This window comes from Xenopus tropicalis, chromosome 9, assembly GCF_000004195.4.
Source record: "Xenopus tropicalis strain Nigerian chromosome 9, UCB_Xtro_10.0, whole genome shotgun sequence".
In the NCBI taxonomy this organism is placed as follows: Eukaryota; Metazoa; Chordata; class Amphibia; order Anura; family Pipidae; genus Xenopus; species Xenopus tropicalis.
The window spans coordinates 12501895-12528854 of NC_030685.2; the positions used below are offsets into that span (position 1 = coordinate 12501895).

A 26960-nucleotide genomic window follows, 5' to 3' on the forward strand; every position below is an offset into this window, starting at 1 on the left:
TGTAAGTGTAAAAAGTTTTAAAGTTGCACAGACACCATATCTGGAAACTTCTCACACACTGAATTGATGGGTGTGATTATGTAGGGAGATCTGCTCAACCAGTTCAGGAGTGATGAAAAAAATAGAGAGGGTGCGGTAAGCATACACATTACTGGAAACTTCCAAGCAATATTTACGTGTATTGTATGGATTGTGCAAAGATATTTTTATATGCAGTCAAATATCTGTGTTAGTTAGCCATGGGAAAAGAACCATCCAGCAGGAGGTGGGCAATAGACCTACTGAATGCAGAAAGACTTCTTTTCTCTTTCATGATATTTGTTTGGGCTAGGCTTCATTAGAATAATATAATTGCAAATTTGTTTTAAAAAATATTTTGTGTTAAAACCTTTTGCTAAGCCAGGGGTGTCCAGACTCGGTCCAGTTGTGTCGACACAGCATACGTACGCATTCACGCAGCACTTCCGCATCCCCGGCTTGATTGCGGTCCACCAGAAATCCACGGGGGATCGACTGGTGGACCGCGATCGACGTATTGGCCACCCCTGTGCTAAGCCAAGAAAAAAAACAAACAAAAAAAATGTCCATACACTCGCTTGTTCCCCCTTGTGACCTCACTCCTATATCCATTGGTGCACCTGGCTAAGTGCATATAGCAATGAGCTATGCACTTTTTCCACTGATGATGAGGGCATGAAGCCCTTTAAATGTTTGGTCTGTATGTGCACTCGCATGTATGTGCACGCAATAAACAGTTTGGAGGTATTTTTTACCCCAGCAAAGCCAAGAAAAGTGACTGGTTTTGCTACTAAGAGTATAAATTGCATTTTTTGACTTGCATTAAGGGGTTATGATTAGTTCTCTTGTGTGTTGGGTGTGCATGTTACTTAACAGTGCAAAGGTTTAAATGGGCTGTACTAAGTTATAGTGGTGTCTACTTCATTACCTGACGAATCTTGTTAATGCCAAAAAGAGCAATCAACCAAAGAAGATATTTGTTCTTTCTCCTGCTCCCTATTTTATACATTGATGGTGGTTCACTGACACACACAGCTTGTCTACACTAATAGTAATGTAGACCAGCTTATTACCTTATGTGCGATAAATCTCCTTTTCTAAATATTTGCACATGCTATTTTGTTTGAGGACTGGGGTGTAGCATCAAAATAGTTTTGTGCTATGGTAACACTTTCCTTTATCTCTTATCTGTCTACAGAAAGTATCAAGAAAAGAGCTGGATCAGAGAGACCGTTCTCTTTCTACATCTCCTAAAAGACGTACAGAAAAAGAGGAGGTGCGAGAGCTTGATAAGAAGGCGAGAACTCTGGAAAAGAAGGACTCTAGATCTGAAAAAAAATCATCACGTCCACAAGCTCGTGAAGATTCACCCAGTTCCAGCAAGGTGTCCAAAAAGAAGGGTCGACAGGAGAGTCCACAAGGGCATGAACGCTTCTCCAAGGAAAAAGGTGTAGAAAGGATATCTAAAGCAGTTTCTCCAGAGACCAGAAGGTCCCCAGTTGGGAAAGGTGTGTCTGCAAAAGTGTCAAGGAGGGAAAGAAGTTCTTCTCGAAATAAAAACTCGCCACAGAAGTACAAGGAGTCCTCTCCAAGATATGACAAATACTCTGGAAGCAGGCGCTCTCCCGTAGCTTCTAGCAAGAAGCGATCACCAAGTGTTCGTTCCTCTTCTCGTTCATCGTCTTCCTCTTCTGCAACCTCAGAAAGTGTAAAGTCCAGTCAGTTAAGAAGGAAAAAGGATGAGGGAAGAGGCCTAACCCACAGCAAGGAGAATAAAACCACCAGAGCTAGTTTAGGTGCGAGAGATGGTAAACCTGAGAGGTCAGTGAGTCCAATAAAAGAAGCAAAATCTAAGGTTTCTCCATCCAGGCGAAATACTCACAACAGCATTTCCAGGAAGAGGAGTGTATCTACTAGTCCCCCTAGAGGTGTTAAATCAAAGACACCTCCAAAGAAACGCAGATCTCCTTCAAATACACCTCCCAGGAGGGCTCGATCGAAAACGCCTTTACGTAAAGCCAGATCTCCCCCATATTCACCCCCAAAAAGGACACGCTCCCCTCAGCGGAAAGCTAAGTCTCCCAGTGACTCCCCTAGAAAAGGGCGTGGCCCAGCAGTTTCTTCTCCAAGCAGAAATCGATCAAGAACACCACAGCGCTGGGCAAGATCTGTTTCACAAACCCCTCCAATACACCACAAGGAGAGAGACAGATCTTCTCAGGGATATGGAAAACGTAGATCTCCACAGCGAAGGCTGGATACATCAAGAGAAATGCATAAGAGAGATTCTTACAAGCAGACATCTAAAAGTAGGGCAAATTCCCGTTCTAGATCTCCAGTGGGACATGCAAAGTCAAGCATACAATCACCTCAGAGAAAAGCTAGATCTCGTTCTAAGTCTCCATACACTAAACAAAGGTCAAGAAGTCGCACTCCAACTCAGAGAGAGAGCTCATTTTCTATGTCTTTAAATCAGAGGAAGAGATCTAGATCTAGGTCTGAACAGACACGAAAGAAATCGCGATCTGCGACTCCTCGAAAAAGAGGTAGATCTCGTTCCACATCAGTGCAGCAGCGTAAACATTCACCTTCTGTGTCACCGAATGATTCCAGGTCACGTTCCAGGTCTCCTATGAAGGAAACCAAGTCCCGTTCTAAGATTGTTTCCAGGCATTCTAGATCGCGTAGTCAATCACCTCTGATAAACAAGTCCCGGTCTCGAACACCTAAGAGAAAAGAGCGATCCCGTTCAGCAACTAAGTCCTACTCCAAAATAACACAAACAAAGAGAACTTCTCCCAATGTGCGTGAGGTCACAAAATCTAGAAAAAAGTCCTCTTCACGTTCCTTGTCACCTCAACAACAAACGTTTAGTCGCAGATCTTTGTCACCCAAGAAACACAGCAGCTCTAGAGATAACCAAAAGAAAGTTGATTCAAGGTCACCCTCTCCAAAAAAATCTACATCCAGAACAGAGAGAGCAAAACTGGACTCTAGCAGACAAGGTTATAGCTCTTCACCAGAGCTAAGAGTAAGGAATAAAAAACTCAGTCGGTCTCCTGAACAGACTAAAACATATAGAACATCAGTTGCAAAACAGTCTTTGCAAAAAGAGAGTTATCGCAGGAGTCGATCAAGATCTCCTGCCACTCGGAAGCCACATGATAAATACAAAGAAAACAGTTCTCTTCCTAGCAAGAAAATCTCTTCTAGAGATGGCACAAGTTCTGGAGCACCTTTAGGACGAGCTGTGTCTCCCTCTCCTGAACATAAAGAGCGAGTTCAGCATCGGGTCCTGGATACCAAGTCACGAGAATCATCTAGGCAAAGCAGGGATGATTTTTCAAGGTCTTCAGCAAAAGTGAAAGAATCTCAGTCTGATAGGATGCTTGCTCAGAAAGAAAGGCCAAGAGTCTCCCCACATGGTCACTCTGGTTCCTCTTCAGAGCGTGAGATTAAATCTAAGACACCTCCAAAAAAAGGAGCATCTGGCACACTTGTGGGGCATAAAAGCAAAGAGACATTTCAATATAAAGATAAGTCAGGTTCCTCTTCAGAAAGTAAATCAAGGCTCAAATCACCACAGCATAAGCACAAGTCTTCTGAGCTTGTCGATAAAACAAAGCATTATCAGCGCAAAGCCAGGGCCAGCTCCTCATCCTCATCACATTCTGAAAATGATTCAAGCCGTTCAAGAAGCCGGAACAGATCTGGATCTTCATCAGATCGTCTGCGTAAAGCTAAACCATTACAAGTAAGATCTAGTTCTGGAGCGAGTTCAAAGGAAAAATCTAAGAGTCAGTCTTCACAAAAGGTTAGTTCTAGATCCTCCTCAGAACATGAAACGCGATTAGAAAAGGAAGCAAAGTTGGTAAAACACATGGTTTATACTAGGTCCTCTTCTGATGATGAATCTAATTCAAAGAATCACCAAACCAAGCAGAGATTTGAAGAGTCCCTAGGAAGTCCCTCAAAACCAAGGCCACCAAAACATAGCGATGTGGCAATGTCCTCTTCAGAACATAAATCTAGACCCATAAAGCACAGAACTAGTTCAGCCTCTTCTTCAGAACGACCGCTTAAAGCAAAAGTACCAGCAGAACGCCAACCTATTCGGGCACGTAAAAGTAGATCAAGTTCTGGATCCTCTTCTGATCCCCAGTCTGACTCTAGAGTAATGCAACAAAAAAAATCTGTCCCCTCCTATTCTAAATCTAGACCAATCCAAAGCAAAGCAAGCGCAGTGACTCGGCAAACTAGATCTAGACCACCGCAAAGAAAAAACAGTTCTGGGTCATCTTCTGAACGTCACCCCTCATCTAGGGCACTACACAGGAGCAGCAGCTCTGGATCTCATTCAGATCATGTTAAAACTAGGAGAACCCAGCACAGAAGTTCTTCTGAATCATCCTCTGAACAAGAGTTAAACCAATCTCGGCGCAGAAGTAGTACTTCACCATTACAACATGACAAAAAGTCTAGGCTGTCCCACCGAAGTAGTTCAGAATCAGTAGAAAGAGAACATAAATCCAGACCACCACCCCATAGATCTAGCTCTGAATCTTCATCAGGGCAGGATTCTGAATCAAGGCTCTCTGAACCTAAAGACTTTTCTCGATCGTCATTGGACCAAAAAGATAGATCCAGACAGCCTAGATCTAAAGACCGTGATCAGTCACCGGAGCATAGAACGCCTCAAGAAAAACGCGTTTCTAGATCACCTGAAAGTGATGGCAGGCATAGGACTCCTGCACAACCCGTGTCTCCAAAATCCCCTCAAAGTAAAGCTGGTACAGAACGACTTAAGAGAGAGAAAACGAGGCGCAATGGCAAGTCTGAATCATCATCTGAGGGAGAAGAATCTTCTAAAGCACCCCCACATCGAACACAATTTGGCTCACCTCTACAGACACTTAGATCTTCCACTGATGCACTTATCCGTCGATCGAAGTCTCCAGCATTGACCACAAAATCTGACCCACAGCAGACATCTTTAAGTACAGGTTCACCATTACAAATTCACTGGAAAACAGCCTCACCTCTTTCACCTAAAGATACTTCTACTAACCGGCATAAAACGGGTATCCATTCTTCAAATGTTGGGACTGAATCTTTCACTGCATTTGCTGATGAATCATTAGGGCATTCTAATGCAACTGAAGCTGAAGACCAGTTTTCACTTTATGCTGGTTTGGTTCCACCACGTGAAACTGATAAGAGTAAGTCTTCTCCCAGAGAAAATGTGATTAATGTGGATAAACATTCCACAGTTCAAGCTGGGCTCTGTCCAGCAATAAATGGGTCAGAGACTAAATTAGATCTGCCTCTTTTGACTGAGAGTCAGCAGTCTGATTCAGATTTAAAAGCTCCTTCATCACACCCCAGCATAGAAGAGGCAACGTCTCGAACTGAATATGTTCTATCAGAAATGACATCAGAATCTCAATTAAATGAATTGTCCCCAGGCAACAAAGAAAGTCAGAAACATCCATCCAAGAGAGGGAAATCTGGCTCTCTGTGCTCATCATCATCCTCTTCTTCCTCCTCGTCATCATCCTCTTCGTCGTCGTCGTCATCTTCGTCATCGTCCTCTTCTTCCTCCTCCTCATCCTCCTCCTCTTCAGAAGATGAGGAAGAGAATTCTTCAAAAAAGCAAAAGCAAAATATTGTAATGTCGCCACCCTCAAAGAGGTTAAAGACAACAGTCAGTCAGTCAGCATCTTCACCATCTCCTAAGGCCAGAACTCTTGAAAACTTGGATTGCGATAAATCAATGTCATCTGCATCTAACACACCAGATCGGGCAGGCAAAAACAGTATATGTTCACCAGAACAGAAAAATGACGATGCTGTGCAGCTTCAGGAAAGCATTAGTTTGGAATGTGAATTGAAGTCGCCTACACTGTCTGGGACCAACATTTGTACGGAACAAAGAAGCCTTGGCTCTCCAGTGCCATTTGGGGACAAGCTTGCACAAAAAAAGAGATTACCTATTGAAAAAAAAATGAACGATTCACCAAGACCTGAAGATTGTCACAAGGAATATCATGCAACTATTCAGGATACCACCCCAGCAAAGTTCCACGAGAGAGATTTTGGAGCATCCCCAAAAAGTTCAAGTCACATTGCAGCGCCTAATGATGAGGGTAGAGCAAGATTAGAAAGAAGTATCTCAAGGTCTCCAAAAAGGAGTTTCAAAGCTACCTTGTCTCCAAGCAAGTCCCCATCTCTGGTAACTTCTAAAAGGGCAGACTCTTGTCATTCTCAAAGCCGGACACCTTCCCCTGATAAATCTGTGAAAAAGGAGTCACCCCTTCAAAAGAGGTCTACCCCCACAAGAAAAGGTTCTAAATCTCCAAGTGCAGACCGAAAGACAGAGAGCAACTCAGATTCATCTTCTGAAGACAGTAGTTCCGATTCGTCAAGTGAAAGTGGACACAGCTCTTCAGAAGGGGAATCAAAGCGTGTTCGTTTAGATGCCTCTCCGAGGAAGGACACTATCCAAGATCCTCCTCCAATAAGGCGTATTGCCTCCCCAGTCCAGAGCAAATCATCTGTCCCTCTAAAACATGAACCAGTCAAAGATGTTTTAAGAAAGAGCCGCTCAGTGTCTAAGTCACCAGTCAGAGAGAAAGATCGCTCGTCTTTGGCAGGCAGGGAGTCGCCGAGGCAGAAAAGACGATCCCTGTCACAGTCTCCTTCCAGAAAAGGAACATCTAGAACACCACCACGGCACAAGGCTAGGACACCTCCCAGAGCATTTAGATCCCGCTCAAGGTCAAGGACCGATAGGCGGTTTCGTAGAGAGCGCTCACGATCATCCCCGAGGCGTTATCCCTCACGTTCACCTTCCTGGCAGGAGCGAAGGCGGTGGGGCCGTCGCAGGTCTCCTTCGCCGCCTAGGCGAGGGCGCTCTAGATCTAACACAAGGGCTGAGAGAACTTGGCGTTCTCGACGAGGCCGTTCTGGGTCTTCCCCTTGGAGAGGCAGATCAAGATCATTGTCTAGACATGAAGCGTCTCGTTATCCCCGCCGTGGGAGGTCCAGATCTTCTCCTAGAAGAAGATCAAGATCCCCACGTAGACGGGATAAGCAAACCAGTTACTATCGCAGGGAAAGATCCAGCTCTTCAAGGCGAAGGAGATCTCGGACTCCACAGAGGAGGTCCCGTTCCCCTGCAAAGAGAGCCAGGTCCCGCTCGCCTGATAGAAACAAGAATTCCCAGAGCTCCAGAGCTGCTGGTTTGCCTAGTGATGGGCATTCGCCAGCAATTCAAGAGAAATCCCATGGTACTGATGAGAGGCCAGTGTCAGAAAAATCTAGGCTGTCTCAAAAAAGTGACCTTTCCCCTGTGCGGACTGAAAGCCCAGCTTGTAAAAGCTGTTCAGCCTCCCCATCTAATTCCACCTCTCCACATAAATCTGGCATTGTTGTTTCAACAAAGCTGAAGTCCCCATCTCCCCCACTTCTGGAAAAACACACAGATAAAGTGGAAGGAAGTCCAGACACTAAACAGTCTGGGTACACAAAAAAAGATATTGCTCCCAACAAGAGAGACTCAGGCATACTCTTGCCTAGCAGCAAGGGTTCCCCTGCACAGACGGAGCATGTCCTGGATGAATGTAGCAGGTCACCACCAAGACTACTTAGAGCACCAGCTGGCTCCGAAACAACTGCAGCATCTAAAAGTGGGGAAGACCAGTCCGATGTAATATTCCAAGACCAGAAAAGAGAGAGTAAAGAGTCCCCAAAAGATGAGGCTCTAACGCTGACTGAAAGCCCAGCCTGTACCATGATGGCAAATGTAGAAAATAGGAAGGAGAGGATCGCATCACCGCCACTGACCTCTGTTGGAGAAACCGTGGCTTCACCATCTTTGACCACAAAGTCAAGAAGGCAGAGTAGTTCGTCGGACAGCTCTTCCTCTTCGTCCTCAAGCTCAGACTCTAGTCCCAAGAAGCCTTCTGTGGATTCCGGGAATGTACCTGCTGTGGACAGGTGGGTGTATCTTACTAATAATATTTCTAGTGCCCATATTACTGATCAGACCTCTCCTCATAAGATGTAAAAGAGAAAGCTAATTTATTTTGGTCTGGAGAAGCCTTTGTTGGCCTCTTTCCTGACACCCAAAGTCCAGCAACCAATTCATAAGTTAAATGTGTTGGTTCCTGGCTATTGGGTGCTTCTTGCTCTTGTATTTATCTACTCTGGCAGTTGATAACCTGTCTTCACAAAAATTGGCTCTCATGCTTGCACATTTTGACACTAACTGCTAAAAATGAAGGTACTGGTAGCTGTGTGCAGTTGGGGGTGTTGGTACTTTAGATGTCCAGGGGTGAAATACAGTTAAACCTTGCCTGCTGCAAAGCCTGGAACTTGAACCTACAGACCACCTCCCCCACCCAACTCTCATCGCTAACTGTTTGGCTCTGTGGGTTGATTTTTTGCAATATCTGAGTCAGGGCGTTCTCTTCTGAACCTTGTCCATTATGTGCCAGACATCTTGGTCCACCAAGTTAGGTGCCCTTGAGTTTTTCAACTTTTATTTAAAATTGTATATAACCCTTAGTCTTTGTTGCAGTCTACAGTAAGCCTCTTGACCTGTATGCGCCCATACATTTACACACGCATATCCTACATATGTATGTATCCTAATTAAGTCTCTTATTTACTATTCCTTGCAGGGTTCCCAGCCCCATGACGGCTGAACCCCCCAAAGCAGCAGAGCCCCCTGTTCCTTTAGAAAGGAAACGGAGCTCACGGAGCCGCAGCTCATCCGCTTCTTCATCATCATCTTCCTCCTCGTCATCCTCCAGTTCTTCGTCCAATTCCGATTCCTCCAACTCGTCATCCTCTTCCTCGAGCTCCTCCTCATCTTCCTCCTCCTCATCCTCCAACAAAGCCAGCAGCAAAAAAGCAGCGTCTCCCGTTACTAGAAGGTGGGTTCCGTCTCTTCCTGTTTAGCTGCCTGAGCAATTATCACTTGTAATTAAGAGATGTGATTTATACTGATGGAAATAATGTTTATCTTGCATCCCACAGGTCACGCAGCCCACGGAAACCTATCGACTCTCTGCGTGACTCCCGGTCTCTAAGTTACTCCCCAGAAGAACGTAGGCGTCAACCATCTCCCCCACCCCCGCGAAGGAGGTAAGTCAAGGCCTTCCTCTAGGAATGTTCCCACTCCAATGGCAGAGGTTAATGGGAATAATCAATTATAAAGACTTAAAAGGGAATTCTCTTTAGGGATGCATCAAATCCGTTATTTTTGGCTTCTGCCGAACCCCAAATCCTTAGTTAAAGATTCAGACCCAAATCCTAATTTGCATATGGAAGTTAGGCTACAGAAGGGTTAAATTGATGTGCTTGTGTAAAAATTTTGCTTTTTCGGATTTCCTGCTGAAAAAGGAAACCTGTTATCCGGAAAGCTCCAAATTACGGAAAGCCCGTCTCCCATAGGCTCCATTTTAACCAAATAATTCAGAATTTTAAAAGTGATTTCCTTTTTCTCTGTAATAATAAAACAGTACCTTGTACTTGATCCCAACTAAGATATAATTACCCCTTATTGGGGGCAGAACAGCCCTATTGGGTTTATTTCATGGTTAAATGATTCCCTTTTCTCTGTAATAATAAAACAGTACCTTGTACTTGATCCCAACTAAGATATAATTACCCCTTATTGGTGGCAGAACAGCCCTATTGGGTTTATTTCATGGTTAAATGATTCCCTTTTCTCTGTAATAATAAAACAGTACCTGTACTTGATCCCAACTAAGATATAATTACCCCTAATTGGGGGCAGAACAGCCCTATTGGGTTTATTTAATGGTTAAATGATTCCCTTTTCTCTGTAATAATAAAACAGTACCTGTACTTGATCCCAACTAAGATATAATTACCCCTTATTGGGGCAGAACAGCCCTATTGGGTTTATTTCATGGTTAAATGATTCCCTTTTCTCTGTAATAATAAAACAGTACCTGTACTTGATCCCAACTAAGATATAATTACCCCTTATTGGGGGCAGAACAGCCCTATTGGGTTTATTTAATGGTTTAAATGATTCCCTTTTCTCTGTAATAATAAAACAGTACCTGTACTTGATCCCAACTAAGATATAATTACCCCTTATTGGGGCAGAACAGCCCTATTGGGTTTATTTAATGGTTAAATGATTCCCTTTTCTCTGTAATAATAAAACAGTACCTGTACTTGATCCCAACTAAGATATAATTACCCCTTATTGGGGCAGAACAGCCCTATTGGGTTTATTTCATGGTTAAATGATTCCCTTTTCTCTGTAATAATAAAACAGTACCTGTACTTGATCCCAACTAAGATATAATTACCCCTTATTGGTTGCAAAACAATCTTATTGGGTTTAATTAATGTTTTATTAATTTTTTAGTAGACTTAAGGTATGGAGATCCAAATTACAGAAAGAACCCTTATCCAGAATACCCCGAGCATTCTGGATAATGGGTCCTATACCTGTATACCAAACTGAATCCTGGATCCCCCTACTTCTCTTCACATAAATTTGGGGTGCTACAGTTATTAGGGCATCTCTTCTACCCAAACTATATATGCTGTGTAGAAAGGAACTAAAATGCAGTTTTTTACCAATTTATTAACGTTGGGTCTTCAGGTGTTAGTGGGCTGCAACTCCCAGCATGTTTTAGCCCTTAATAGTAAGGGACGCTGGGATTTGTAGTCTAGCACTACCTGGGGACCCAAGGTTAAGAATCAGATTTGAACAAAGATAGATTGTGTGTGTGTAATATGGTCTTAACCTGCCTGTGATATTCTTATTCCCTGCTTTTCTATTACACACCCTTCGTATCACCCATTTCCTCCATGTTTTTTTTTCCCCTACACATTGCCAAGCCACTCACTCGTTTTTTTTATTGGTAGAAGCCTGCCTCTTACGCTGTCCTTTATTTGTGTATTAACCCATCCTTTATTTACTGTAGAGAAAGGGATTCTGGGAGGAATCAGGAGTCGCCTGAACGGAAGAGGCGAAAGGACTCGCCCAACTCCAGATACTCTCACAAAAGAACTTCGAGGTATTTACCGGCTCTGTCTATTTTTCAAGGGGGGGGAGAGGCGCTTACTGGTGTAGGGCAAAGCTTTTGCTTTTCTGTTTGGCCGTCACCCACACTGACGAACAGCAGGGTGCTCATGTGACATTTTACAATATCAAACATATAAAAAAAATGTAATTTGCAAATGCTCCTCAGTTCGGCCCAAAATCCAGCTTCCAGGATTATACGGTGGTGGTCTAAAATTTCTCTGATCGGCCTAAAGACTCAACTAAAGACAACCGCTGTAATATCACCCACCGCCCTAAGGGGGTGCCAGTCCCAAACTAGAGGCTTTATGCTTTATTTAATGAACAGAACATATAGAATTAGATTTCTCATTTGTGGGAGTAGACTTGGCTTCCTTTTACAAAAGCATAGGGGGGCGGGGTGGGGATTGCTTATTTCATGAACGCGCACATAGGCCGAGGGTTTATACATGTTTAGTACGTGTAGGCTCAGTAAATATGCTGTAACGGATTAAAGGAGAAGGAAAGGCTAATAAAGAGTTAATCTCAAGCTGCAGGCATACCTTCAGTTCTCTCAATAGCGCCCTTAAGTCTCCCTATATTTCACCTGTTCAGATGATCAGAAGCCAAATAGGAAGAAAAAACGCTGATCTGTGTAAAGAATGCTCCCATAATGCTTTGCTCCTGCACAGACACCCAGACTAAGTGTACATGCTCAGTTAAACTATGAGTCAGCTCCCTGCTGATTGGCTCAGATCCACATTCCTGGTGGGGGGGGGGGGTGAGTTCCTAGCATTCTTGAGGGAGGGGGGAGCAGGAAAGAGCAGAAAGCTGCGTGTCTCTGGCACAGGAATTAGACACAACTTATCGTTTGACAGAGAACTCATTGCAGTGTTTCTGTGAGTGCTTAAGGCTGTCTTTACATAGACCTTTCTGATAAAGCTTACTGAGTTTTTATCTTTCTCCTTTAAAGTGACCGTATGTAACACATTCATTCCCGCCTCTCTCTATCAGGTCTCCGTGATCCGTCGCCATCGAGGAATTTTCATAACTGTTTCCTCCATCTATCTGTAATGACTATGGGACTTGGTTCGTTCGGTGACCCTTTTTTGCCTGCAAGGGTGCAGACTATTTACTTACATATTGCTTTTTTTTGGTGGGGGGGGGGGGAGCCTGAGGCAGCTGAAATTGAGACTGATAACAGGGGGCCTGTGACTCCCCTGAACACAGTGTGTCTGCCTGCACTACACTGGGAATGGCTCCCCCTGCCCATACCGCCCTGAGGATCTTAAACACAGAAGATGAAATGTGAACTTCATTAGGGTGGTGGTATCCTCCCTCACAGGTGACTCCGCCCAGCCCTCTTCTGGGAGGTGCCATCTAGAGACTGCGTATACCCCCCCCCCTCCCTCCATCTAGGTTACGTCAGTCTGACACTGCCCAGCCCTGCTCTTTCCATCTTTCGTTCTGCATAAGCAATTTCGTAATAAGTGAATTTAAAAAAGTGAGACTTATGTTTGTGTTTAATTTTTTTTTTTTTTGTAATCTGTACAGCGAGAGAAATCCTTTCTGTCAATAAAAGAATGGGCAAAACCAGGAGATTGTGTTAGTCACTGCAGATGCACTGGGCTCAGTACAGATAAGAGTCCCATCAGTTCATCATCTGCAGTTGTCTTGCTGGCAACATTTGTACCATGGCTTCCATGCTGTGCCCATTCCCGTGTGTGGCTGCTCTTTAAACAAAACAAACCCCACCGGGCGCCATTACTAGGGCAGTTGTCCTGCCTGTTCTTTTCAGAACAGAAACCGCAGCAAATGAGAGGCAAAAGCCAGCCATGCTGCCCCAAGGATGCCGATTTCCGAGGCCGAATTCCTCCCATCAGTGCAAGTACAGCTGCAGCCTCTCTGGTCCCTGCCTTCAGGGGCGTCCGTAGGAACAGCGGGGCCTTCCAAAGGACAGTACATCCAGTTCAGTGCTGTGCTCCGTGGGTATCCTGGATCTGCCTCCACATTGCCACCTTGGAATTTCCAGTACTGCGTGCCCTTGAAGAAATAGGTGTCACCTGTGGGGCAAAAATGTAGAAGAGCGAGTTAGAGAATTGGGCATTATTTACATAAAGAATTGCCCTCTAATGGAGACTGGGGTGGAACATGAACAAGTGCATTGCAATGGAACTATAGGGATTCAGGGGCCATCAAGAAACTTCTACAGGTCTTTGTGAGGACCTTCTAGAGAAAGGTTAGTCAGGCTTGGTCTGTTGTGCAGGGAACATAGCACTTGGTGATTGAGGTGCTGGCTTAGTCACCTGTTTGGGAAGTTCCAGCGGTCAGATCCCATTGGCTAGGTAGTTTTGCACAAAGGGGTGTGGGTATTGGTTGGTGAGAAACTATTATAGGAGGCAGAGGTGGGTCAATAGGGGTTAGAGATCTGAATCTCTTGAAGGTGATTTTTTTTCATTTGGGAGATGAGGTTCCATTCCTGCTAAATACCCATGGGCGAGACTGAGAGAGTAGATGTGCTTTGTGTCCCACTGGACGTTCATCTTCCGAAGCTCCTTTCTACGCCTATGGAGGCAGGGCTCGGTAATACTTATGCAGTGCCCAATGTCTCCCTCTGGGGGCAGCATTAATGCCTGCATAAGGAAACCTTAAGTCAGTCTCTAAGAGCACTCCTTTTGTGGAAAGGTATTCTTGCTCCATCTGGGACAGATATTAGGAATAACCTTTGTCGATAGGGTGGGTCAGTCAGAATAGCCCCCGAGGAACAGCAAGGATTTTGGCAAAGGTGCTGTATATCTGAAGGATAATGTGTTGGATTTTATTTTTAAAGAGTAGCTTCAATAAAGTCATGTTATTTGTTTTGGATTTTGTTTGGAATTTTATTTACCTCATAATCCTGTGCAGTGTGAGGGCACAAGAGGCAGCCATAAGGGCTCATATAAATGTAAGATCGGCATTAGATGATATGGGTAAGGTTAAAGGAAACCTCTACCCCCACAGATCGTTTATATCATGTTAAGTGACCTATTAGTCTCACCAAATGTGAATATATATATCTGTAAATATTGTCCTTTTACATCCTTTGCCTTAGGCCGCCCTTTTGTGATGATCAGTGTGCTCCCTCAGAGATCAGCTGACAGGAAGTGATGCAGCTCTAACTGTAACAGGAAGTAGTGTGGGAGCAAAAGGCAGAACTCTGCCCATTCATTGGCTGATGGGGCCTAGCATGTATGTGTGCCTTGGCTTGTTTGTGTGCACTGTGAATCTTGTGGTCACAAGAGGCGGTCCTTAATTCTTAAAATGGCCGTTTTCTATTTAGGATTACCCAATGGCACATACTGCTATAAAAGTAAATTTCTATGAAAATGGTTTATTTAGATTGGTTTTACATATGAGCTTGTTTATGCAATATATTTTAAGAGACCCACATTGTTGGGGGGGGGGGGGAGTATAGGTTTCCTTTAAGTAACCCTTGAACATATGTAAGGATGATCAGCACCCCCAGGACTTACCTAAGTAACCTACAGGAATACGCTGCACTTATTATGGAAGGGCCTAATCTTGACTAAATAGAGTTGCCTGGGTACCATGTAAAGTAATAGAAATGTGGCCACTAGAGGGGGCCCCTGTTCCAATTGCCAGCTTTAGGCCTTTCACATGGCAGCATCGTCATGTAATAGGATCTATTGTGTGCTGGTTGTATGAGGTACGTACGGGTTCAGTCAGTTGTGCTGCCTTTATTCTGACTCGTGCAGCCGACCTGGCGTTGGTACTGTTAGGGTGCCATCCGGAAGGCGCCTCCTGCCATTGAGGCCACTACATGCCATAAACTAATTCTGTTCATTTGTTTAATTAGATGAAAGTTGATATTACATACAGTAGGTGTGTGAAGTTTGTAAACTCTTCTATATTCTTATATGAATGTGACATAAAACATCATCTGATTTTCAAAAAAGTCTTTAAAGTAGATGAAGAAAACCAAGTTAAACAGATAAAACAATCATTATATTTAATAAAGAAAAAAAAAAGATCCAATAACATAAGTGTGTGTTAAAAATAAGTGAATTGTGCTCTCAGTATTTGGTGTGACCCCCCCTGGTGGAGCAATAACTGCAACTAAATGTTTGTACGTCGACAGGAATTTTAGCCCATTCCTCCATACAGAGCAGCTTCAGATGTTGGTGGGTTTTCTCACATAAACCAGTCGCTTTAGGTCTTTCCACAACATTTCGATTAGATTAAGGTCAGGACTTTGACTTGGCCATTCCAAGTACGACTTGTGTGTTTAGGATCATTGTCTTGCTGCGTGACCCATTGAGATTCAGAATGAATTGTTCTATCAGTGGTTGGCAAGCACTACTGGCCGAGGTGAAGCCAAACAGGCCCACACCAGAACGCTCCCACTACCGTTTTTCACAGATGGAATAAGGTTCTTATGCTGGAATGCAGTGGTGTTATTTCTCGAAATGCTCCTCATCAAGTCAAAATGTTCTATTTTGGCTTCATCCTACCACAAATTCTCCCAGTCTCCTTCTGGTTTGTCCACATGATCTTTAGCAAACTATAGATTGCAGTATTTTTGGGGGAGAGTAGTGGCTTTCTCCTTGCTACCCTGCCATACATACCATTGCTGCTCAGTGTTCTCCTGATGGTGGCCTCGTGAACATCAGTATTGGCCAATGGTGAGACAGGCCTTCAGTTGCTTAGAAGTTTCCATGGGTTCCTTTGTAACCTCTCAGATGCCTCGCAGTTGGAGTTATCTTTGAGGGTCGACCCCTTCTGGGTAGGGGAATTTCCTCATTTTGTACACAATCTGTCTGATGATTGGTGGAGTCCAAACTCTTTAGAGATAGTCTTGTAACCTTTTCCAGCTTTATGGGCATCAACAAATCATTTTCTGAGGTCCTCAGACGCCTCCTTTGTTCGAGCCATGATACATATCCACAAATGTGTTTGACTGATCAGGCTTTGCTGGATCCACGTTTTTTTTTAATAAAACAGGGTCTCTCACTCACACCTGATTGTCATCCATTGACTGAGAACACCAGACTCTGATTTCACCTTCAAATGATATGATTCTTACTTTTTCCACATGTAGATATGTTTTTGGATCATTTTTTTTTCTTCAATAAATACATTTTTGTTTCATTTGTTTAACTAGGTTTTCTTCATCTACTTTTAGGACTTTTTTTTTTGAAAATCAGATGATGTTTTAGGTCACATTCATATAAAAACATAGAAAATTTTAAAGGCTTCACAAACTTTTGAAAATCACTGTATGTAGGGAACAATGGCATTTTAAGCCAGTGAGTAGTTCCATAACTATGTAAGTCCAAAAACTGAGTGCTTTTATATAGAGGGCAAGGAATAAATAGGTGACTTCTAATATCTAAGTATTTTACAACGTGGTACATTAGGGTGAAAACCATTGTGAAAAGTATTTTTACTTTAAAATATGGGCAGAAAAACCCCTTGCATGAGTGGCACTGGAAAGCACACAAGTTGCAGTCCCTTAATGGTATTATGTTTATATGCTGGAATGCAGGAACCCATCTTCAGCTTTTTTCATATAGCAAGGTCCCAAACTAAGCACTTGAAGTGGTAGCCCCATATACAAAGTGGGTTAGGAAGGGCTGAGAGATGGTACAAGGGAAAAGTTTACTAAAATTCTGAAGAGTCTCAGATACATGAGGAAGTATGACAGTGGGGGTTGGAAAATAAAGGAATTGTGAAGGGCTTGGAGTGTTTTGCTCAAGATATGGAGAGTCCAAGGTACAGGATGCTAATGGCCAGGACTTGGAAAGTCTAGCACATGAAAAGGTAGGACAGGCTTTGGAGAGTATCTAACACATGGAGATAGGTGTAGGGCAGGGTTTAAAGAATACTAGGTACATGGTTAGGTAGGTCATTGTATAGAAGAACCATAGAACACAGAGAGGATATAGGTCTGGTCTAGATTCGGAAAAGATGCTTGAATCAGGACTTTGGTGAATTTGGGGCAAGGGTTGTAATATTCCCAGCATCTGGCATAGTTTTGGCTGAAGTGTGTCTACCTGGAGTTATTTCTAGCAGGGAAATGGCAGTTTGGTGTGCGCAAAGCGTTTCAGGCAGTGCTGCACCACGTCATTAAGTGAGAATCCCTCATACAATACAGACAGGTTCTGTAGTCCTTGAGTATTTAGTTGGGCACAGTTGAGATTACTATATGAGGCAGAAGTTGGCCTGCTGGGTCCCAGAGCATAGTCTGTGTGCATAAAGTGAAACTGTAAAGTTAAGGAGACCTCAGGAATAGAGTGAGCATAAGGTTGTGTGAGATGGTGGAAAAGCTATAATGCAAGTTCAGATTGAGGTACATGAAGGTGCATACCTCTCCATTAAGTATAGGTACTTTAAGCACCAAAACAAGGTAGGACAGTTTCTTACCATTCTCCCAACTTATTATGTCATCGATGTTGGGTGGCACACCTTGCCATAAGCTACTGTCCTTTGGATACCCCGAGTCCATCTGTCCTCTCTTTTCATCAAACCTCCAGAATAGATTTTTGCGAAAGAAGTACGTCTTCCCATTGTGCTTCCAAACGAAAGCTGCATCCACGCCGTCCGTGTTCAGTCCGAAGTCGGCCAGGGGACGAGGGTATCCAGGCTCAACCAAGGTGTCCTTGAAAACCCAGTATGAGGTTCCTGCACAGATGTCATAGGATAGTATGTTATGTAACCAGGTTGAAGCACAACAAGCTTCCATGAAGAAGAAGGCGAACCTCTGGTTATGGGGGAAATATATATTCTATACACAATTCTCCCCTGTGACCCCAGCGCTATCATTTTCTCACCTGAAATAAACACAATCTTGCTGTCATTGGTTCTCTCGTACACAGCATCCAATTTGGGCAGGTCAGGAGGGAGCCCTAGCCAAAAGCGGTTGAGGTGAGCTGGGTTGAGTGAGACCAACTGCCTCGAGGACTGCACCCGCCAGAAATACCTGTCTGAAACCAAATAGGGATAAATAAAGGTGTTATCTGCAAATTAATATTTACATGAAAGTAAATCAGTACATAAAAGAGAGGGCAGATAATATATTGCCCCTTACTCTTAAAGAAGAATGCCTCTCCTCGGATATTGGCAATGGCGTCGAAGTTGGTCGAGCAGCGATCCGGGAATGGGAGACGGGGTCTAAAAAGAAGTAGGAATATGTCTGAGATCAATAGAGGCCGGAAGGGTTCTCTTGATGGGGTGATTACAGTGTCAGCTACAGCTTGGGGTTCCCAATGTGTTAGGCCGGCTGGTTACGATACACATTTTATGAAAGCTCCCAAAGTAGCGCTTTGAGCTGTGGTTTTTGGGAGCTCAGCCTGAAAGAAAGGGTGATACTTGGGGAGGACACCTATTTGTCCTAGTCCCACCTGAAACCTTGGCTTGATTGGCAGGTAGAGCTTGGGGTTGATAAGTATTTGTTGTCCTAGATTCTCATGAAATTATGGTGGAATGACTGATGCTATGGTTGCCTTGACCATGTTGGACCTTTAAAGCAGTTTTGAACTGCAAAAGTTTGACTACTGCTGACTTGCAAGACAACAACACAGGATATGGATTACGGACAAATGGCTGCATAGAAGCAGGTCGTAGAGGGGACTGAGTTACGGTCGGAGACGGTACTAGTCATCTTGGCCTGTGTACATTTTTGGTGGCTGGTCATTATCTCATTGATTGGTGCGGTGCTACAACCAAAGTGTCTTTCTGGTACACATGGAGAGTGCAGACAATGTACTTACCCCGGAGAGGGCCCACGTGGGGGAAGGGCACGCCTGGTTGGTGTAACAGGAGGTCTGTGCCCAGAGTCTGGCTGACCTGAGGGGTTAAATGGTAAATATATGGGCATTATGATATGGACTGTAAATGGCCGGCAACATGCAGTGAGGAGTTGTATGGCTCATATTATCAGTATAATTAAATAAAATTAGTAAGTATAATGCTATGTGTATACAGAAACTTACTCCTACTGTGTGATAGGTGGGCATTGCAATGGCTCAGTATAGGTTTGTTAGACCAGGGATCGCACTAAGGCAAATGGCTCGTGAGGGTGCAATTTAGGACCTTTTATTGCCAAAGCGGTTTTCTTTGGGGCCGGTGACATAATGCTTAGGTTTGCACCCCCTTTATTTCAGTGCCAATCATCAGGACTTATGAGTGCACTCATGGGTCAGGCATAAGTGATGGGAAATGCTGACTGCCACATTTCTGACTGCCTTTGAAGGGGGGGCCTAGAACCATGCAAAAAGCCATTGTCCTGTCATGTAAGTAAGTAATTCCTTTACCATAAAGTGTCTGGATCCCATCCACATCATCAGGAGGCAGTCGGTATCTGCTAGGATCCCCTACAGTGCCCTGATAGTAAGGTTTCATGATGGAGTTTTCACTGGAAGAGTGATACAGCCCCAGAGAGTGTCCGAATTCATGAACTGCCACCGCAAAGAGGTCTGTACCTTCCTCAGCTGAGAGAAGCGAAACAAAATATAAATAAGTGGTTCAGAGAGTGGACTGACTGGCTAATAGCTCTGTCATCTTCCATGAGGCTGAGGCGTAGCAGGAGCAAACAATTAAAGTTAAGAGCAAAGATTCTCTCTTAGATACTTGTGGAAACACGAAGCCTGCTAATGGTAGTAAGAGGCCAATTAGGAGGATGTTGAGGCTGCTGATGCATCTTCAGAAAGAGGCCAAGTGAAACCTAATCATATGATTGTGACCCTAAGGGAGCTGATAGATCAAGACTGCATCTCCAGGCGCTGTCTGCAAGACCATTTTAGAATAGACCTATCATAAACTGTCTATATAGCGGGACCTTCTGGGATGTCCTTATCTGTAGTGGCACTGGGCTTCTACTGCTAATGTCAAGTCTTTTACCACCAATGCCAGAGGTGAAGGAGACCATCAGATGAAAGACAGCCAACAATAGGCTCAACCTTAGATGCCATCTCCTGAATTACAGGAGGAGTGTGATATTTCTTTTGAAGAGTGAACCAAAAGACTTTCCATAGGCCAACTTATTACTAGGGGTATATTATTGTCTAAATATTGTAAAATATAATGATATTATAAGGTCTAATGAGTTTCATTACCATATAAAGTTACAAGGCTGAAGGCAGAGGGGTTTCAAACAGGTCATGGAACTAAGGCGACTTCTTTACATAATTTACAAGATATTACAGGTGTAGGACCCATTATCCAGAATGCTCGGGACCAAGGGTATTCCGGATAAAGGGTCTTTCCGTAATTTGGATATCCATACCTTAAGTCTGCTAAAAAAAATCAATAAAACCGTAATTAAACCCAATAGGATTGTTTTGCCTCCAATAAGGATTACTTATATCTTAGTTGGGATCAAGTACAGGTACTGTTTTATTATTACAGAGAAAAGGGAATCATTTAACCATTAAATAAACCCAATAGGGCTGTTCTGCCCCCAATAAGGGGTAATTATATCTTAGTTGGGATCAAGTACAGGTACTGTTTTATTATTACAGAGAAAAGGGAATAATTTAACCATTAAATAAACCCAATAGGGCTGTTCTGCCATCAATAAGGGGTGTAATACCTGTAATTGTTTATTACATATGAATATATAGAACATGACCTCTTTCTGGGGATGGCTTAGACTCCTTAAATCTTTATTATTCTCCCCTTATACTCCCAGTCTCTATAAGACACCCCAACAACAGCCTCCAATACTATAGAATGAACATGTCAAAATGTGAAAGTGTGAAAATCAATATGGGTTATATGGAGTATCTCTACAAGAAATCATGTTGGGGGTGCATGAAAAGGAATGAATGATGGTTCCACTGAGTAATTGAAGTCTGGAGTTTGGCCCATCAAACTGGCTAAGGTCCAGAGTCTAACAATATCTTTTGTGTGGTTGAAAGTTATGTATAGGGAGGATTCAAGGGTGACACTCAGGAGATGACACTACAGGAAGGTCCAAGTTTGTGAAGAAGACACAGAAAAAATGGTTAGATACATCTGACCCGCTTACATGTGAAAACTTACTATTATATGACCAAGATTCATCCGCATCCATATGAGTTTCTCCAGCTCTTTCCCCCACACCTGGGAAAAAAGCATGACCGAGAGTTCCACCTTGACCATCAAAGGGATAGCCGTCTCCATGGGACCCAGTTACGAATTCTACACGAATGTCGGGCTGCTCTCGCGTTTCTCTAAATTGCAGTTGTGTCTCTTTGCTCCAGACTGCCAGAGCAGTGCCTATCAGGGTGCGGGAGACATCTTGCGACATAGTATTGGGGGAATTTTCCAACCTATCAGAGACATGACCTATTGAATGGAGGCATCTTGCAGGGTTTTAGTGCAGGGTTTTTTTTTCTTTGTATGTCTATTTCTCACCTCCAAGTCAGCAACTTTTTATCCCATACAGAGCCGCTTAGAGCATATCTCTTATTGCGACGAGAGCGGCCCTCGGGTCTCATGATGATATCAGGAAGGGAACATCGTGGCTTGTTCATCATGCGCACGGTGGCATCATCTAAAAAAGATTGGTGAAACTAATGTAGTGATTCCAAATAGTACAAGAAAGAACCTTTCATATGTTTCTAAGTTGTCCTATCATGCCGAAACTTGAGTTCTATTGGCCCTGCTTAGCCCCAACCCCCACCTCAAGAAGTCATCAAGATAATAAGCTTAACATTGTCCATATGAGCCACCATAGCCCACAAATGAACCCAATAAAGTGGCCTGTAGCCCCTACGAAGTGTCACTGAAAACATACACTGTACCCAAGTGCCCCTATAGTCCATACAGCATCAAACTGTGGGGTCTAGGGCCCACTGGAACTCCCACCTCAGGGGCCCTTACTCCCCCAGGGTCCAATCATGAGGGCCTTTCTGACACCACAACCCGCCCCCTCTCCAGTACCTTGTACTCTTCCTTGCCACTGTGATTGGCAAAGGAGACCCGTTCCCACCAGGTTTTTTCCTGATGTCCCGATGGCCCAGTCCGACCGAGTCTATCTACATATTGTACTTAATTGCTTTATAGCAAGTGCCAGTACCTGCTGTCTCCCATATTAGAAAACTGCTACACTGATTTTGTTGTAGCTTCGGTGGGGAGGAAGTCATGTTAAATTCTGCTAAAGTCCGGTTACTGACCCAGCCTCTGCTGCAGAGACACAGTATTGCCGTCATAATGATTCCTTACCCAGTTCCCCAGTTTCTGGCAGGCCCGCTACTCGTTGCATAGCCTTGACTGCCTCGCGGAGCCCCTCCAGCGTTTGCTGCCGAGCTGAAAAAGGGTCTGGAGGAGGAAGGTAGCCATATCTTGTCAGCCAGTCCTATAATTAGAGATAATATTTGGAGAAGTTCTGTGGGAACATCTAATGGAAAGTGATGGCTATAGTATTAATAATGGGATAGGTACAGAAAAGGAACAATGGCACAGTAATAGAAAATCAAGCAAACCAGCTACCAACCAGTAGCTCTTGAGCAACATGTTGCTCTTCTCCCCCTTTGATGTTGCTCCCAGTGGCTTCAAAGTATGTGCCATTTCAAATTTCTGTCTTGGAGACAAGTGTCTCCAGAGAACTTGGCATCCCCAAGGAACTTTTTTCATGCTTGTGTGGCTTTAAATCTAAGTATGGCTCACAAGTAAAAAGGTTGGGGGATCCCAGTTTTGGACAATTTATAATTGGTCTTGTTTATTATCTCTTGTGTTTGAATGAACTTCCCTTTTAAAACATAAGATTCGTGAGAAGAAGGAAGTGTGAACTTGCGTAAAATCAGAAATGGGCACTGAATTTTATAAAATATTTGCAGAAAGGCAGCTGTACAGTATATGAGTAGTCAGATACATCATTCAGCTTGTGACATTGTGGAGGAATAAGTAACAAGATGTTGATGTAGTGAGTAGATGGGTGGAGAAGAGTCTACTCGTGATTTTCATACTTTAGAGCGTTGATGCCCAACCAGTGGCTCAAGAACAACATGTTGCTCATCACCCCCTTTGATGTTGCTCCCAGTGGCCTCAAACTAATTGCCCATTTTTATATTTCTGGCTTGGAGGCAAGTTTTGGAAGCCCAGAGACCCAGTTTTACTCCAAGCAGAGCCTCCTGCAGGTCAGCAGTCCACATGGGGCCACCAAATAGCCAATCACAGTCCTTCTTTGGCATCCCCAAAGAACTTTTGTCATGCTTTTGTGGCTCACCAACACTATTTGCATCTAAGTGGGGCTCATGAGTAAAAAGGTTGGGGATCCCTGCTATAGAGTCATGAAATGGGGCCTTGTGTGCTCAGTGAGATTGATTAGTGTTTGTGGAGGTGCCCAAAAGTTGATATAAATGAAGTGGCGGTGATTAGGCAATGATCAGAAATGATGCTGGGACACTGGAGCAGCAATAAAGGGACCATGGTGTAGTATTTTGCTGGAACTGCAGGAGAAGGAGGGGTTTTGTTCACCTCAGATTTTCCAGCTACGCACAGTGACCCTGAAGGAGCAGATTGGCAATTACGATTTGTAGAGTAAAGGTGGCCATACACGGGCCGACTCTAGCTGGCGATATCGGGCCCTTAGACCGACTCCTGAAATCGGGCAGATATCAGTTGGGCAGGTTTAAAAATTTAGTCAGATCGGGGCCGCATTGGCTCGTTGATGTGGTCCCTGAACCGACTGCTCCTATACCCATCATTCTAATTCGATCCTCCTGGTGGGGAGGAGCAAGTATATGGAAAGGAATGGACTATTAGGGTGATTCTAAAGAAGTAGAGATGGGTAGAAATGTAATATTGGAAAGGGGTCAGAAAAGTTGATTTGCCATAGAGTCTTACTGTGGAAAAGAGGAGCAAAAGATTTGAGGTATTGGTAGAAAAGGAGGGGGATGCTAGATTAGAAGAATTGTTAGGGGCAGTGAGGAAGGATTGAACTATGACGGTGATTCTCAAACAACACAACAGAGAAGACAGGTAATATGGCAAGGGGGTTAGAAAAGTTAATTTGTAGTATGGTGGGACAGGAGGCCAAGGGAACTGATGGGGGAAAGAAGTTGGATTAGTAGGATACAAGGAGATAGTGATGCTAAAGCAGGGAAGTGCGGTTGCGAGTATGAGGATTGTGAGGAGAAGCACCGCCGAGTGTAGGACTGATGGGATAAGTAGGGTAATGCTGGAGGAGCACAATGAATGGACTGATGTTAGAAGTCGTGTGATGCTGGAAAAGCCAGATACAAATACTGAGTAGTTGGGTTATACTGTAGGAACAGGTTGGAGAAATTGTTTGAAGTAACTCAGTGATGGTGAAGGGACAGGACTGTGCAACTGTTGGGGGTTATAGGGTGATGCTCGAGGATCAGGTGAAGGTATTTAAAGAGTATGAGATTATTAAGGTTCTCCAGTGGGAGGGTGATAATGTAATAGGGGGAAAGTAGAGATTAGTGGAGGTGTAGAGTTAGGCAGGGCATTGATAGGAGTGGGATGAGGTACTGCTGGGAATAGTTGGCTAATTCTATGGGAGGCATGGGTAGGAATGGTAGGGTTATGCTGCAGGAGTAGGATGGAGAATCTGATGGGAACTGTGAATCATGGTCAAAGAACAGGATTAAACAACTAATCGAGTAGTAGGGCGGTGCTGGAGGTTTGTGGTGAAGGGATTTATGAAAGGAGTAGAGTTTTACTACAGGGTCAGGATGGAGGTACCAAAGTCAATAGTAGATGACAGGATTTCTATTGTGAATAGAAGGTTTATACTGAAGGATAAAGATGGAGAATGGGGTTACATAAATGAACAAGATGCAGGAAAATGAGCATAACCTTACTATTGTGAGTAGAAGGGTGATATTGAGGTTATGGGGAGTATCAGGCTATTAGCGTCATTCAGCTTGCATCAAATTGTAGGGAGAGTAATATTGGTACTTTGCTTATGTAAGTAGTAGGGTGACACTGGGGGAAAGGAAGGTACTGATAGGATTAGTAGGGTGGTGCTGGAGGGTTAGGGGTGCAGGGTGTAGGGTGAAACTAAATGATCAGGATGGAGTCAATGATGTGAAAAGCAGGTGATACTAACAAATGCTAAAAACCACAGGCACTGATTTGAATAGTGGGAGATGGCAGAGAATGGAGGTACTGATACGAATAGAAAGGTGATGGCTGGGGGATAAGGATGGAGGTACTGATGTGAGTAGAAGGGTGATACTGGGGGATTAGGATGGAGGTACTGATGGGGGTAATAGTGTGATGCTGGGGGTTTGGGATGGAGGTACTGATACGAATAGAAAGGTGATGACTGGAGGCTAAGGATGGAGGTACTGATGGGGGTAATAGTGTGATGCTGGGGAGTCAGGATGGAGGTACTGATGTGAGTAGAGGATGGAGGTACTAATAGTGGGATGGAGGTACTAATAGTGTGATGCTGGGGGTTGGGATGGAGGTACTGATACGAATAGAAAGGTGATGACTGGAGGCTAAGGATGGTGGTACTGATGGGGGTAATAGTGTGATGCTGGGGGTTGGGATGGAGGTACTGATGTGAGTAGAAAGGTGATGACTGGAGGCTAAAGATGGAGGTACTGATTGGGGTAATAGTGTGATGCTGGGGGTCGGGATGGTGGTACTGATGTGAGTAGAAAGGTGATACTGGGGGATAAGGATTGAGGTACTGATGGGGGTAATAGTGTGATGCTGGGGGATAAGGATGGAGGTACTGATGGGAGTAATAGTGTGATGCTGGGGGTTGGGATGGAGGTACTGATGGGGGTAATAGTGTGATGCTGGGGGATAAGGATGGAGGTACTGATGGGGGTAATAGTATGATGCTGGGGGATAAGGATGGAGGTACTGATGGGGGTAATAGTGTGATGCTGGGGGATAAGGATGGAGGTACTGATGGGGGTAATAGTGTGATGCTGGGGGATAAGGATGGAGGTACTGATGGGGGTAATAGTGTGATGCTGGGGGATAAGGATGGAGGTACTGATGTGAGTAGAAGGGCGATACTGGGGGATAATTATAATGATGGAGGTACCAATAGTAACAGTAGGGTGATGCTGGACTGTAGGCTGTGCTGCTGTGAGGGTACTGGGGGATACTGGGGGGTTAGTGGGGTAGAAGGGGATACTGGGGGGTTAGTGGGGTAGAAGGGGATACTGGGGGGTTAGTGGGGTAGAAGGGGATACTGGGGGAAGAAGGGGATATTCAGTTGCAATAACCTTACCACTCCTTTGCTGATGTCCCTTGCGCTGGGGTTCCCCCCGGCCAGTCCCAGGCTCGCCCACAGCACCCATAGCGCCAGCATCTCGGCAGGTCCCTCTGCGCCTTTTCCACACTGCGATCTTTACTGGATTCTCCAACCTTACCGGGTCTCTCAGTCTGCAGTTGCGCGAAAGTTGCGCAATTCCCAAAATATCCACAGAGTTGTGTGTGGCTTTGCTCCTCTCCTTTGCCTGCTCCTTGTAGGCTCCGAGCGCTGCTATCTCCCATGTGCCAAAGCCATTCTCACCTCCCTGCACCCCTTCCCCTCAGAGCCTGCACCCTACTGTGGCACCCCTGTGCTTGCCCGCACCCTGGCACCTTGGCAACTCTCCTTGTGCAACAATTCAGCATTCACCCTGCCTAACCTGCCCCGGGGCATCTTCCCTCTCTCCCCTGCACTCTTTGCTCAGCAGCCTCCCTGCACTCCATCAGTTATAGCCCTGCTCTCCCCCTCCTGCTGCCCCACCCATGTGCTCTCAGCAGCACCCACACCTCTCTGCACCCACCCTCCTCCGGCCGCTGCGATTGTCACCGGGACCTGCAGGCAGAACTGGGCTGCTGCTGCCACTGCTGGAAGCAAAGGCTGAGGCTTTGGGTTCTAACTGCCACCTGGGAGGAAACCATTCCTTTCCTTGGGGGGAGGGTT

The 26960-nt window shown here is 44.5% G+C and overlaps 2 protein-coding genes across 3 annotated transcripts in view; one reads left to right on the forward strand and one right to left on the reverse strand.

Moving 5' to 3' along the window:
- The window catches only part of srrm2 (serine/arginine repetitive matrix 2), a 26014-nt gene extending 12078 nt beyond the window's left edge, over positions 1 to 13936 (forward strand). For both annotated transcript variants that reach the window (XM_018097052.2, NM_001130328.2), the window contains 5 exon segments: positions 1217 to 8016; positions 8703 to 8957; positions 9061 to 9168; positions 10995 to 11087; positions 12086 to 13936. In XM_018097052.2, coding sequence (XP_017952541.2) covers positions 1217 to 8016; positions 8703 to 8957; positions 9061 to 9168; positions 10995 to 11087; positions 12086 to 12095 — 7266 coding nt within the window. In that variant the 3' untranslated portion in view covers positions 12096 to 13936.
- On the reverse strand, positions 12595 to 26960 carry mmp25 (matrix metallopeptidase 25). The gene is made up of 10 exons (XM_031893750.1): positions 26277 to 26960; positions 22277 to 22409; positions 21467 to 21605; positions 21113 to 21381; positions 19384 to 19560; positions 18841 to 18916; positions 18159 to 18241; positions 17902 to 18054; positions 17495 to 17752; positions 12595 to 13134 (listed from the first exon to the last, which is right to left on the reverse strand). Exons 1-10 carry the CDS (start codon positions 26355 to 26357, stop codon positions 12866 to 12868), a joined length of 1638 nt encoding a protein of 545 aa, XP_031749610.1. The 5' UTR covers positions 26358 to 26960; the 3' UTR covers positions 12595 to 12865.

Coding starts and splice junctions, on each gene's coding strand:
- mmp25 (XM_031893750.1), bottom strand. CDS start 26,357: ATGCTGGCGCTATGGGTGCTGTGGGCGAGCCTGGGACTGGCCGGGGGG. Junction 19,561..21,112: donor TGAATCTTGGTCATATAATA/GTAAGTTTTCAC, acceptor CGCTTCTCTCAG/CTGAGGAAGGTACAGACCTC. Junction 18,242..18,840: donor CCACGTGGGCCCTCTCCGGG/GTAAGTACATTG, acceptor ACTTCTTTTTAG/ACCCCGTCTCCCATTCCCGG.